Source organism: Amia ocellicauda, chromosome 22 (assembly GCF_036373705.1).
Source record: "Amia ocellicauda isolate fAmiCal2 chromosome 22, fAmiCal2.hap1, whole genome shotgun sequence".
Taxonomy (NCBI): Eukaryota; Metazoa; Chordata; class Actinopteri; order Amiiformes; family Amiidae; genus Amia; species Amia ocellicauda.
The window spans coordinates 12537248-12551640 of NC_089871.1; the positions used below are offsets into that span (position 1 = coordinate 12537248).

Consider the following 14393-nt stretch of genomic DNA (forward strand, 5'->3'; position numbering starts at 1 on the left):
TATGATTCTGAAAAAACTAAACAACAACAAGAGGAAAAAAAAACAGTGCCTCACAAATGCAACCACATCCTGGGGTGTAAATAAACGCCCTTCTGAGGGTGACACACCCGTTTCAAACTGATCGCAAGAAATTGGCATGTGAAAACCACAGAGCATGTCTTTTTATTTCACTTCATCTAATGCGAACAGTTGTAAAGTGACAGTTATTTATTTTTGGAAATGTGCAACACTGACTGCAGTCCTCAGGTGAGCTGGGAGCAGAGACAGAGATAACTATGGCCATTTCCTGAAATCTGCACCCCTGCCCCACACTCTCCTGTCTGCACTGAGCCTCTAGGGTCACACAGTAGGACACCTTGAATATACAGTGCACTGTGGATACTGTAGCCCAGCAGCCTTTCCAAACCGAGGCTATAGACCTTCTGGCCTTGCAGAGGTGGGCATGTAACTGGTCAGTCTTGGGGGGGTGCAGGGGAATCCCGGTTTGGCCACTTTAAGGCTCAGTCTGTCCTCTTACTGACAGTAAAGCCCAGCTGTTTGTGGTGCCATCTCCTAGTGCGTTTGTGAACAACAATAACTGTCCATTCCATATTGATGGGTATAAAAGAGGATACATTTATTGTGAATACAAAACAAAATGGCCAAAAGCGATAAATTTGTAAGGACTGTGCAGGCCTTTCTGGCGCTTAAATTTGTACAACATATTGAGTCTCCACTGCACACAATTTCATCCCGAGATTACCACATAAAATGTAAGTTACACATGAATTTGGGGACAGTGTGAAGCTATACTTGTTTGTAGTCCATCATGGGCTGAACAGCAGTTAACACTTTTTAATAAAACTTTTTTAAAAAGCTCATATCCAAAGTTAAACATGACACATATAAATAATCCATGAATAGAAACTGTCAGTGTAAGCACTTTTGCACGTTTAACAACATAGCAACTCCACCTCCCCCCCACCCACTTCCATACACACACACTCACACACACAGACAGACACACACGATCACTTTATTTATACATTTCCTAATCTCTTCATTAAAATAACAGGAAATGAAGCTAAAAATGGTGCAGTTATTGTTTTCAGACAGTTGACATGTGCAAGTGCCCCACCTCTTCTTTTGAGAAACAGAATAATGCAACACCCGAAATTTAAAACAATTTCTATATGCAAGGAAAATCCTATATAAAGTACTGTGCAAAAGTTTTAGGCAGGTGTGAAATAATGCTCTAAAGTAAGAATGCTTTCAAAAATAGACATGTTAATAGATTATATTTATCAATTAACAAAATGCAAAGTGAGTGAACAGAAGAAAAATCTAAATCAAATCCATATTTGGTGTGACGACCCTTAGCCTTCAAAACAGCATCAGTTCTTTTAGGTACACTTGTACAAAGTCAGGGTTTTTGTAGGCATATAGTCAGGTGTATGATTAAACAATTATACCAAACAGGTGCTAATGATCATCAGTTCAATATGTAGATTGAAACACAATCGTTAACTGAAACAGAAACAGCTGTGAACGAGGAATAAAACTGGGTGAGGAACAGCCAAACTCAGCCAACAAGGTGAAATTGCTGAAGACATAAAAGTCATACGCCATGGCAAGACTGAGCACAGCAACAAGACACAAGGTACTTATACTGCATCTCTCCCAGGCAGACAGGGGTTTCCAGATGTGCTGTCCAAGCTCTTTTGTAGAAGCACAAAGAAACGGGCAACGTTGAGGACCGTAATCACAGTGGTCGGCCAAGGAAACTTACTGCAGCAGATGAAAGACACATCATGCTTACTTCCCTTCACAATTGGAAGATGTCCAGCACTGCCATCAGCTCAGAATTGGCAGAAAACAGTGGGACCCTGGTACACCCATCTACTGTCCGGTGAAGTCTGGTCAGAAGCCTTCATGGAAGACTTCGGCCAAAAAGTCATACCTCCGATGTGGCAGCAAGGCCAAGTAACTCAACTATACACGAAAAACACAGAAACTGGGGTGCATAAATTGGCAGCAGGTGCTCTGGACTGATGAGTCAAAATGTGAAATATTTGGCTGTAGCAGAAGGCAGTTTGTTTGCCGAAGGGCTGGAGAGCGGTACACAAATGAGTGCAGGCAAAAGTGAAGCATGGTGGAGGTCCTTGCAAGTTTGGGGCTCCACTTCTGCAAATGGAGTTGGGGATTTGGTCAGAATTAATGGTCTCCTCAATGCTGAGAAGTACAAGCAGATACCATCAGGGAGGCATCTGATTGGCCCCAAATTTATTCTGCATCATGACAACGACCCCAAACATACAGTGCAAGTCATTAAGAACTATCTTCAGTGTAAAGAAGAACAAGGAGTCCTGGAAGTGATGGTATGGCCCCCACAGAGCCCTGATCTCTACATCATCGAGCCTGCCTGGGATTACATGAAGAGAGAGAAGCTACTGAGGCTGCCTAAATACACAGAAGAACTGTGGTTAGTTCTCCAAGAAGTTTGGGCCAGCCTACCTGCCGAGTTCCTTCAAAAACTGGGTGCAAGTGTAACTAGAAGAATTGATGCTGTTTTGAAGGCAAAAGGTGGTCACACCAAATATTTATTTGATTTAGATTTTTCTTCTGTTCACTCACTTTGCATTTAGTTAATTGATAAATATAATCTATGAACATGTCTATTTTTGAAAGCATTCTTACTGTACAGCATTTTTTCACAGCTGCTTAAAACGTTTGCACAGTACTGTATATACATACATATACACTCACCTAAAGGATTATTAGGAACACCTGTTCAATTTCTCATTAATGCAATTATCTAACCAACCAATCACATGGCAGTTGCTTCAATGCATTTAGGGGTGTGGTCCTGGTCAAGACAATCTCCTGAACTCCAAACTGAATGTCTGAATGGGAAAGAAAGGTGATTTAAGCAATTTTGAGCCTGGCATGGTTGTTGGTGCCAGACGGGCCGGTCTGAGTATTTCACAATCTGCTCAGTTACTGGGATTTTCACGCACAACCATTTCTAGGGTTTACAAAGAATGGTGTGAAAAGGGAAAAACATCCAGTATGCGGCAGTCCTGTGGGCGAAAATGCCTTGTTGATGCTAGAGGTCAGAGGAGAATGGGCCGACTGATTCAAGCTGATAGAAGAGCAACTTTGACTGAAATAACCACTCGTTACAACCGAGGTATGCAGCAAAGCATTTGTGAAGCCACAACACGTACAACCTTGAGGCGGATGGGCTACAACAGCAGAAGACCCCACCGGGTACCACTCATCTCCACTACAAATAGGAAAAAGAGGCTACAATTTGCACAAGCTCACCAAAATTGGACAGTTGAAGACTGGAAAAATGTTGCCTGGTCTGATGAGTCTCGATTTCTGTTGAGACATTCAGATGGTAGAGTCAGAATTTGGCGTAAACAGAATGAGAACATGGATCCATCATGCCTTGTTACCACTGTGCAGGCTGGTGGTGGTGGTGTAATGGTGTGGGGGATGTTTTCTTGGCACACTTTAGGCCCCTTAGTGCCAATTGGGCATCGTTTAAATGCCACGGCCTACCTGAGCATTGTTTCTGACCATGTCCATCCCTTTATGACCACCATGTACCCATCCTCTGATGGCTACTTCCAGCAGGATAATGCACCATGTCACAAAGGTCGAATCATTTCAAATTGGTTTCTTGAACATGACAATGAGTTCACTGTACTAAACTGGCCCCCACAGTCACCAGATCTCAACCCAATAGAGCATCTTTGGGATGTGGTGGAACGGGAGCTTCGTGCCCTGGATGTGCATCCCACAAATCTCCATCAACTGCAAGATGCTATCGAATCAATATGGGCCAACATTTCTAAAGAATGCTTTCAGCACCTTGTTGAATCAATGCCACGTAGAATTAAGGCAGCTCTGAAGGCGAAAGGCGGTCAAACACAGTATTAGTATGGTGTTCCTAATAATCCTTTAGGTGAGTGTATATATAGTAACAATTGAAAGTCACCCTGGATAAGAGTGTCTGATAAGAAATAATAATAATAATAATAATAATAATAATATATTCAAAAATGAAACAGGACAGCAGGGTCTCTTTATTCCTGAAAGTGCCTCATATCACACTTTTTGGGGGATCTCTGCAGACTGGACATCTGAGAGGTGCATCTTGGTCAGGCAAAGGAATAAAGCACCAGTTCTCTGCAGTGTCTCTCATTACGAATATAACAGCTGTCTGCATTCATCTCCCTCGATTCACATTATAACACATGGGTAACATCCTGTATTTGCAGCATAATATACACAAAAAGTCTTCAACTTGCAATACAGAACTGTTTCAATAAAAAAAAAAAAATTAAGAAAACTTGTTTTCCATCGTGTTACCATCACATGTGCCATGGAGAGAGATCTATATGCACTGAGTAAAGCTGTCCAGTGTTGCAGCTGGAAAAGGTAGCAAGGCCTCTGCTGTCTAATGCCAGCTTCAAGGCTTTGAAAGCTACATGACCTTTAACCATCTTGGTCCCTCTCCAGGGGTGTGTGGAGCCGGTCACTGGGGGAGCTCCAGGAGGGATTTCTTCTTCATGCGGCGGATCAGATGGATCACTAAACCCAGCGATGACAGGCCGGCCACTGGGCCCATTGTGCACAACACATATGTGGTGGTTATGGGGGGCACGTCTTCCACTGAAAGACAAGGACAAACCACGCCAAGTCAAGGCCACAGGTTCCCTGCATCTGTACGCTGAAGGTAAGCCTCGGCCTGAAAGTACTTTCTGAGAAATGTCATTATCCTCACTGCTCATCTCTTGTGGGACAGCTCGAACTTGAAGCAAATTAAACCAAGAATAAAAAAAGTTTGGGAACATTTAAAAATAGTCTGGATAGGATCCTTGGATCACTTAGATATTAATGAACACCAAACGAGCACGATGGGTCGAATGGCCCCCTCTCGTCTGTAAACTTTCTTATGTTCTTAAAAATCAAAATGCCATAATAGTCTCTATAAACCATTCTATCTCAGTCTATTTAAGCATCTGAGGGCTGCCCTGTTTACAAACATGTCAACAGTCTGTGCCACTCGTGTGCCGAGTTAAATGCCCATGATCCAGAGTTGCATTTGATTTTCTGTGCTGTTTTTTGGGCAGTGTGTCACATGTGAAGGCTTGGATTGTGAAAATCCAGCAGCTGTACGCACAGCTTACAAGTTCGACCTGATTTCGGCTAAGTTAGGTTGGCACTGGTTAGTACTGAAGCCAAAAGCATTAGAATGGCCGCATCTTGACCGTACTCACATATCAATATCTCTGTGGCTTGTGGAAGGTGAATTGCAACGTCACCCTTAGCCTGAGAAGAAACCGTTTTCATTGGCTTGGCTGAGAAACAAACAGACTTGGATCAATAATCAAGCTTCATACCTCTTCTGAGAGCAAGGTTTTAGATCTTTAATTAACCCATGCTTTCTTTAAAGCATTTTACAGCATCTTGATAATGCATTCTGGTTTCAAGATTTTATCGTTAGAATATCTCCACTTGGGCAGGTACAGTTACATGAACTCCTATCTGTGTTTTGCATCACTACAGAAGAAACCAGGCTGGCCAACAGTAGAATCCCTGTATCCTCAATTGAAGGTTTAGGGAAATAAGACTATGCTCTCATTAATATTTATTTATTTATGTATTTCTGTGCAGTCACCCTTATCCAGGGAGACGTATAGTTGACACAAGAAACATTTCAAAGTGCAGTAATATAATTAGTACAAAACACAATAAGCAGACATCCTAGTGCAATGAGCTCACACGTGCAGACCTAGTAAAGTCTCGGCTGTACTCACTTGTCACTTTCTCTGTGCTTTGTGTAGACTCTGTCTCTCTGTCGCTCTCAGTGTGAGAAGACGTGCTTCCCTTTGGCTCAGCTTAAAAACAAACAGACCAGATCAAATGTTGAAGCTGAAGAACCCTGCTGGCCACATGTCTGACATTAATTTATTGAGAGGGTAAATAGCATATAGACTCTGTAATACTTTCAGTTGAAAGCAGTATAGATACCAAATGGGGGATCATGTTGGCAGTGCAATAGATTAAGTACAGTGTTGTCAGGGCATCCTAGTTACTCACCTGGCTCCCTCTCTGTGCTGTCGATGGCACTTTCACTCACAGCAGTTGTGACGCCTTCTCTGGTCGTCTGTACATCGCCTGTAAAAGCTGACCACACACACCAATCCAGGTATTATTTTAAACACAGAAAAATAACAGTTTTACAGTTGCTTATCACATGCGAGTTGATTTCAATCACGGAGAAAAGGTGTATGAAGTCATTGGTTAGTCTGACATAGCAAACCTCCAGTCTGCTGTGATTACATGCTCGAGAGGAACAAGGAGGCTTGTATTTGTTGTTGTTTGTATAGATAATTGTGTTTAGCTGTAGACATTTGAGGTGTGTGGTGCATTTCTGTGTCATTCTGTTTCTTTAGCATAGTGCCTTTTCCTATGGGTTTGTTCACTGTATGTTGAGTTAAAAGGGCCGGATTGTCCCCACTGTCATCTTATTCAGTCAATTCTCTGGGCTCGTACTGTACTCACTCACCTGCACTCGCTGTGCTGCGCTCTGGGTCAGAGACAGGGGGAGAGGTTGCATCGGGAGCACTGGAGGTTGTTGGATCACCTGGAAAATAAAAGATGACACTTAATGGTATTGGCAATGCTAAAAACAAACACGCTGTGGATGTATTATTAGAGAGTTTATGAGCTTCGTCTGCAGCTTGTGACCTTGTTCCAGAAAGCAACATGATTCTTTGTTTAGTTTCTTGCTCTGATTTTTTTCAAACCTTCAACATTGAAATGTGTTTATGTACTTATATCGGTAAAGTGGAACAGTAAAAAAATAACTCTATAGGCAGATAATACAAATTGTTGGAAATAAACCCACAGATAATGCTTTTAAGGCCTAATACAATTACACCGCATTTCAGATTGTGCCCTGTCCATTGCTCCTGCATCAATCTCCCTGCACATTTTTGCCATGCAGAAATCCTACCCTTTCTTTTTTGTGTGTGTGTGTGTGTGTTTGATTTGCTGCCCTTGGGGTTATGAAATGGGCTTCGAAATTGCAGCGTACAGTTCTCTCGTAGTGACTGTTGAAATCTACACAGCAGGCGGTTTCATCACTGCTATAGCTTCCTGTTTATAATGATCGCTCCAGGAACTATGATGAAGGCAGGGTTCGCTGGCAACATATGAGGACTCTCCTCACTTGGCACGTGTTACACACAGGAATAAGGTCAGCAGAGACCAGAACAAGCCATTCTACGTGGGAGTGCAATTTCCCTCACTGGTGATTCTGCAGGCATCACATCTTGCACAATCATGCTTCCCAGTCTTACAAACAGTTTATGAACTATTTTAGAACCACACACAATACGGAAATTAACTTTGTCTAAAGCAGATCCAATGGGGCTTAAATGAAGTGCTACAGGAAACCCTGATCTGTGTAACTGGCTCACGACTATAGGGGTTCTCAGGATATCCTGTTATTGGGTAAAGATCTGCTACTGGAAAGGCTTGCTGATACAGCTAACAAAGGCCAAGAGAATCTCTGTGTTAGTTTGAGGCCCGGTGTGAAGTCAGTGTTCAGTGTGAGGCTGCAAGAACTGGGTTAGATGTTCAGGTAGGTGGTGAGACTCACACTGCACAGTGAGGGACACCACCCGCGTCTCACTGCCTATGCTGTTCTGGATGGTGCACAGATAGATGCCGGCATCCCGGGGGGCAAGGGCGGCAGTGCTCAGGGTGGCGCGGCCCTGGGTGGCCCCCACCTTCCAGGAGGGGGGTGGCGAGTCATCGTCCTTGGTCCACGTGATGGCAGGCGGGGGGCTGGCATCCCCACTGCAGCTCAGCGTCAGCGGCTCCCCTTCCCTCGCCGTCATCTCCCGGGGGCTGCTCTCCACGCTCCGGGGGCCGTCTGCAAGGGAGGAAACGAAACCCGTGTTAATGTCCTGCTGATTGATTTTGGTCTCATCCAGTCTAATGTGGAGATTAACATATCCTCGTAGCTGGCAGAATCTTGTGAAGTGTTATCTATAGCCTCCTAACTTCCTCTTCCAATAAGGAGGCCAATCAAACGCAGTGCTAATCTGGGCAGATGTAGGATCCTTCCCGGATTCAGTAACAAGTAGGGGATTGCCACAATGTAAGACATTAATAGCATATCTTCACACTATCTATACATGCTGTAAGCATTATCTGAAAGTAGGCTCTGGGGAGTTATTAGCTTCCTACTGTGTACACTGATTTCTGCCTTCCTGTGGACTGCATCCAGGTACTTTCTTGAAGGCACAATAGCCAGCTGTTTTTATAAACTGCTGCCCATGTTGCACTTCTTTCCGGTCCTGTCCCTGATTTGTCCAAAGTCTCCAGAACACTTGATCAAGATATATTCTTTAAGAGAACGGCTGTAACAGAACAAGGCCATTAATTTTTCTCTCTCTCTCTCTCTCTCTCTCTCCTGATACTTTTAATTGATGCAGTGGCCTTTGCCACAACTTGATAGGGAGCGAGACACGCAGTCACCAATCGCGGGCCATCATTACAAAACGAAGAAAGAAGAAAAATAGACCAGAACTCACAGGACAGGAGCAGGGTCAGGGTGTGCCGGGTCTCTCCTATGTCGTTGCTGATGATACAGGTGTAATTCCCTCTGTCCTCCACCTGCAGCTGCTCAATATCCACCTGCAGTCTCCCCGGGCTTGGGGTCTGCAGCCAGTGCCTGGGGGGTTTCCATATCCCCTCGCTGCCCTCCTTCACCCAGGAGATGTTCAGAGAAGACTCGGTTGGGGCCCTGCAGGAAAAGGAAGCCGAGTGCCCAGCCTGTCCTCGTATGAAGGCAGGAGACACAGATGTGTTCTGAGGGGGCGCTGGACACCGGGGAGAGTAGAAGGACACATTATTAATGTTGGTACAAAGCGGCTATCAATAAAAGTTCAACCTAAAACATAGCCTACCTTTAAACTGGATCGGCAGTGTTGTATTTCTGAGGTGGAGATGGTGATTGAGCGTCAGAATGGCTTCACACCTGTATTGGGTGTTACCCGTCCCGATCTGTCCGTCAGCTTTTAACACGAACTTATAGAGAATGAAGTCCCCTTCCGTGTCGTCTGGTTCCAACCCTTCGAGGGCGTCTTCACCACGAATCAAGTGCATCTCGACCTCAGGAGGATAGACACCGTCCAAAACGCAAAACACCTCGAAGACTTGGCCTGAGACGGGGTTGGTTGGGACGGTGTACACAACAGGATCTGGAAAAGCTGTGGGGAAGGCAAGATGTATTTTCACATTTTTCTATGTTCACTGTGTGCTTTTGCAATCGTGTAATTGCGCCCACATGCTAAAGTTTCATGCAAGTGAGTCTGAGGTTTAACACGACCTCTCGCGCGGCCAATTTTCATGTGATCTGCCCTCCAAAACCAGGAGATACTTACCAAAAACAAATACTTCAGTTGTCCTGCTATCTATGATCTCTCCACATCTTGTCATACATGTATATGTTCCTGCATCCTCCGGTTCTGCTGCAGGGATGGTCAGCTTGCTCTCATGGTCATTGCTGGCCACCTGGAAGGGGCTGGCATCAAACCCTCTCCTCCACTCAGGTCTTCCTTGTGGACAGGTCGCAGTGCACGTCATAGTGACCACCTGGCCAACCTGCACTGTGGGTCTCTGAGGCGTTATAATTGTCTGGACAGTGACCACTGGATCTGAGAACAGAAATTGAGAGGGGTGATTTGGAGAAAAAAAAAAAAAAAAAAAAAAACCGTATCAATTGTCTGTTATAAGTCAGGTACCAACAGACATCCACTAATGATTAATTGCATGCTATTAAAAAAAGTTTACATTTTTCCCAATTAATCCCATTTCATAAATGTAGGATCTGTGCTAAATGATCTGTTTATAAACCATTTTAAAAGTGATTTGCAACACTTACATTTCTATAACAAACACTTTGTTACACTGCAGTTAATAGGAAGTGACTGAGTATTAGTTCCTGTCCAGCTCAACTTTCTCCAGCACTGCAGCTATTTATGTCCCCAGCGCACAGCGTCTTTTATTGTTCATATAAACATTGTAATAAGTCAATACAGAAATTGGAAAAATCACATTCCTAAAATGGTACTGTTTATCATTAAATACAGATCAAAAGAATTGAAAGTGCAGCCCTGTAGACAGGACCAGTTCTCTTACCCAGGAAAGCCAGTCGAAATGCACAGAGAAAGATGATTAATCTGGAGAAGCCCATTGTTGGATCACCAAGTGCAGTATAGAGAAACTCGGAAGATTGTCCGTTCTCCTGCCTCCTCTGAAGATTATCTGTCAGAGCTCTGCCCTCCAGGGTCCTTCTTACACTGAGTCACCCCCTGTCTGCCTTTCTGGTTTTGAATGTTTTACTGATTATTTCCACTTTATCCCCCACCCCCCCATACCTCACACCCTCACAAAACACATCCCAGTCCAGGACAACACTATACACTAGTTGGAAATTAACCCTTCAGTGTTAAAAATCACTGCAGTGGTTTATAATATTGGCACTTGTAGGTGGATTTCATACAAATTGGTGCAAATACAGTGGTCAGTTTGTCTTTGTCTATTGAGGTCCTTATTTATGTTGTGTATTTGTTAAATACGTTTTGGTGTGTCCCTGTTAAAGACAGGAGAGCTCCAGGCTTCGTTTCTTTGGATGTGATAGCAGTAAGATTGCGTTTAGGTGTAGTATCGGTGTTCGGTGGCTGTTGAAGTGAAGATCCTGCCAGTAATTCAATATTAAAAATGCATATTCAGAACATATAGAAATATTTCTGAAATGCACACAAGAAATGAAGAATCAGACTAAAGAATTATGAAAACATGAACTTTCTCTAGTGAAAATGCAACTGTTGGCACTTAACTGGCATTTGACTTTGCTCAGGCTTTTTTGGATTGGATTTTTAATTTGGATGTTTTTTCCTTGAATTTCCCCTCACAGAATTCCTCTCTTGTAGGCATCCTTGTGCCGGCTCCACAATATAATTTTCTCCTTCCAAGTTAGTTCACAACCCCTCAGACATAAGTTTAATTGGAGTGTTTTCTTTTTTAAATAAAAAAACCCTAAGAAATGTTGGAACAGATGCGATGTGAGGGGATAGTATTTTTATTTTACTTCCATACGTGATTTGTTTCTTGCCGGGAAACTGATTCATCGGAAAAGCAGAAATGCAAATCAAACACCACCCCTGGATAAAGGATCAGTCGCTTTGTTTCAGAGGCAGTTCACACTGATTAGCCTATAATTTAAACACAGCTACACAATTAAATAACTTACAATCAGTGCAACGGAAAATGAAACGTAAATGACAATACTCCACCGAAGCGGTTGAAATCTCAAGCATGGCTGGTTAAGTAACAATAAGACACTGTTTGTATCTTATAATAAGTCTGTTAGATATTGCCCTAATGCGTGTAAAAAATATAAACTAAATATTAATGTAGAATGTAGTTTTCCTTTAGGGTGTCAAAAGCTACCACCCATGAGGTTTTTAGGAACAATGCAAGGAGCGGATTATTTAAGTACGATCCTTTTGTGCACTGATTAGCACTTCTGGACATAATCGTGGTTTCCTGGTTCTGGTTTCTATCACTGCTTCTTCGGAGAAGGCATCTCGGCTAGCTAAATTTAGAACGTGATGCAGAAAAATGAACTTAACAGTCCAGTCCGTGTGTCGATTGTAGTGTAGTGGTTTTTCTCAATTCTCAGGATTCACTGATGAAAAAGTAACAAGTTAACCCGGAGCTCTCCTCTCACATGAAGTGAAGAAAAGAACTAAGGACGTGAGTTGGAGAAGCCTTTTTATATCTTCTGATAGACAATAGGTTACAGTCTTATCTATCAGCAGGGATTACATCTCGTTAAAAACACTGTTATACAAAATAATCTACCACGTGCATAATCATTAACACAGGCCTGAGTTTGGTACTGTTGTTTGAGTTGATTGGTGCTGGTCAGCAAGCAATATGCAGGAAATATTGATCAAAGACTTGGTTTTAAGTCCTCAAACAAATACCTGTACTTAAAAACACACAACCTTTATACTGTTTAACTGTTTTAGCTGCTTGAATATCCTAAAAGGCAGTGACTGAATGAATTAACCTACAGGCAGTAGCTGATTGAATCATTCTAAAGACAGTCGTTGATTGAAATAACCAAAAGACAATAGCTTGAGCCCATGCAATTCTAGAAACAACGAACCCAAGACAGAGACAGGGTAACATGACTTTGGTGGATCTTTGTAGCATCCTGAGAAGTTGGTATGGAACTTCAAACCAAAAAGCTTGAAGAAACTAATAATTAATTTAGCTGCCAGATCAGGATTTTAGTCTCTATCTCAGCCACGTGCACAGGCCTCAGTCATGATCACTTCATGCTTGAGACGACGCACTTGTTCCTCAATTGTCCTCGGCTGCTGGAGGAGACGGTCATGCGAGTCTGTGTTCAGCCACTCTTATGCACTGGCAGATGCAGAGGGGGACACACTGACACTGGCTATTGTGACCATGTGTTGTGCAGTGGAGGACAGTTAATGAAATGTAAGTAAAATACAGTATTTGATCTCTACACTGGAAGTCAAAGCTAAACTATAAACCATTCTTTCAATTGACTTGAATTAAAATATACCATAAATACAGCACCTAGGGTTTTTCCTAGAGTCTTGTAAGGCACTATTAACACAATGCACAATTAACTTTACATACAAAGACAGTATCCCAGACTGAATTCCTGACAACTACATTTCCGCACTACAAAATTTCCCTCCCAGAGCGGGAAGAGCTCACTCTAAAATCAATTACTTTAACCACGACAATAGATTTTTCTAGGTGTGAAGGAAGGAAGCCATTGTGCTACCACAGCTGTGTAGAAAGGGTTGGAGGGAGGGAAAATACGTTCAGCAAATCATTTGACCCTTCAGGTATGGAGTTTATTAATAAACTCGGCTGAGTTACGATCATTGTGCGTCACTGGTTACCTGCATCAGTTGATTGTGGATTGTCTGACCTAACCCGATCAACTGTCACAGCATCCCAGCAGATTCACTTCTCTGGATTCTTGGTTCGATCCCAGAAAAACAGGCTGTAAAACGTCCAGGACTGGCTCAGGAATCCCATTTTCATCTTTGTCATCAGGTTGCTGCCTTGCAAATAGGTCAAAGGCCAGCAAAACTGGAATGTTAACCACCCCCCACATAGCCAGTGATAGCTGTGGTTCCCAGTTACACCAGTGTGTTCTTTCCCAATTGACCAAATACAGCTACAACAGACCCTCTCACATCAAGGTTTCGCCATTGACTTGTTGGGGAAATCATTATCCTGGGCTAACGCAGCCTAGATCAAATGCAATCCAGGATTTGTAGGTGGTGTTAGTGTTTCCATTTTGATGAAAGATGGTTATTGTGCCCAGTTTCCTTTTTTGGAATGAAGAGCTCAAAGACCAGATTTCAGGACGCTGCAAACTAATTCCTCAGATCATTCTGAAGATTATTGAAATATACTTAAATGCTGTACTAGTTACATCTTATATTGCCAACATATACTTAATGAAAAGGATCAATACAGAGATCTTTCCAAGGTAGTTAGTTAGGCAGTGTTGTGCATGGATACTAGACTTCAGACCGCTCCCATAAGGATGCACTCACTGAGTTTCAATTACACTTCTGCGTGAATCCCCTCCAATACATTTACAGGAATATGGCTTTGCAGTTTGAAAGATGTCGACAGGAAGTGGGAGCTTGCCCAAATCACATTAGTGCTTTGTTAAATGTAGGACTTCAAACAAGTTCACAGTATCCTGCATGTCAGCTACTCAGGGTTCAGATGGTTAAGAGGGAAAAAAAAAAAAGAGTGGAAATACAATATGGCAAAGAATGCTGGCACAAGATGTCTCAGAGTAAAAGGAAAGGGGTTATGTAATATTTGTACCAATATCTTAATCTAATATGCTTTGAAAAACAACTCCTATTTGGAACCATAGATTAGATTATTATTAGATCAATCAAGTGTATTGATGTAGCGGATGTTTTAAACCAGGTTGGGCATTTGAGCAACACAACACACAGCTTTTCTATTCCTGGGTACAAAAGTTCAATGACATGACAATGACACAACTCGGGATGAAAAAAAACAAACAGAAGCCAGGTTTGGGTCTGGGCACCCTTGTCCTAACATTCAGAAAGCTGACTCAGCACTGTCATAAAAAGCAAGGAGCACAGCTAGGTGGCTGGGGTGGGGGGGGTCAGGCAATGTTGTGATAAAAGTGACAGCCCAATCTAAGTGTGACGAATGACTGGGTAACTCTTGCCCACAGTGAGGCAAGAACAGGAGGCCCCGCTGCTGCGTGCCAG

The 14393-nt window shown here is 42.9% G+C and overlaps 1 protein-coding gene across 1 annotated transcript; it reads right to left on the bottom strand.

Moving 5' to 3' along the window:
• Positions 1-4525: 4525 nt before the first annotated feature.
• Positions 4526-9174, bottom strand: LOC136718545 (leucine-rich repeats and immunoglobulin-like domains protein 3). Its single transcript, XM_066696295.1, has 7 exons — positions 9063-9174; positions 8601-8888; positions 7661-7936; positions 6563-6640; positions 6094-6180; positions 5811-5891; positions 4526-4662 (listed from the first exon to the last, which is right to left on the bottom strand). The coding sequence occupies exons 1-7, from the start codon at positions 9172-9174 to the stop codon at positions 4526-4528; spliced, it is 1059 nt and encodes a 352-aa protein (XP_066552392.1).
• Positions 9175-14393: the final 5219 nt, after the last annotated feature.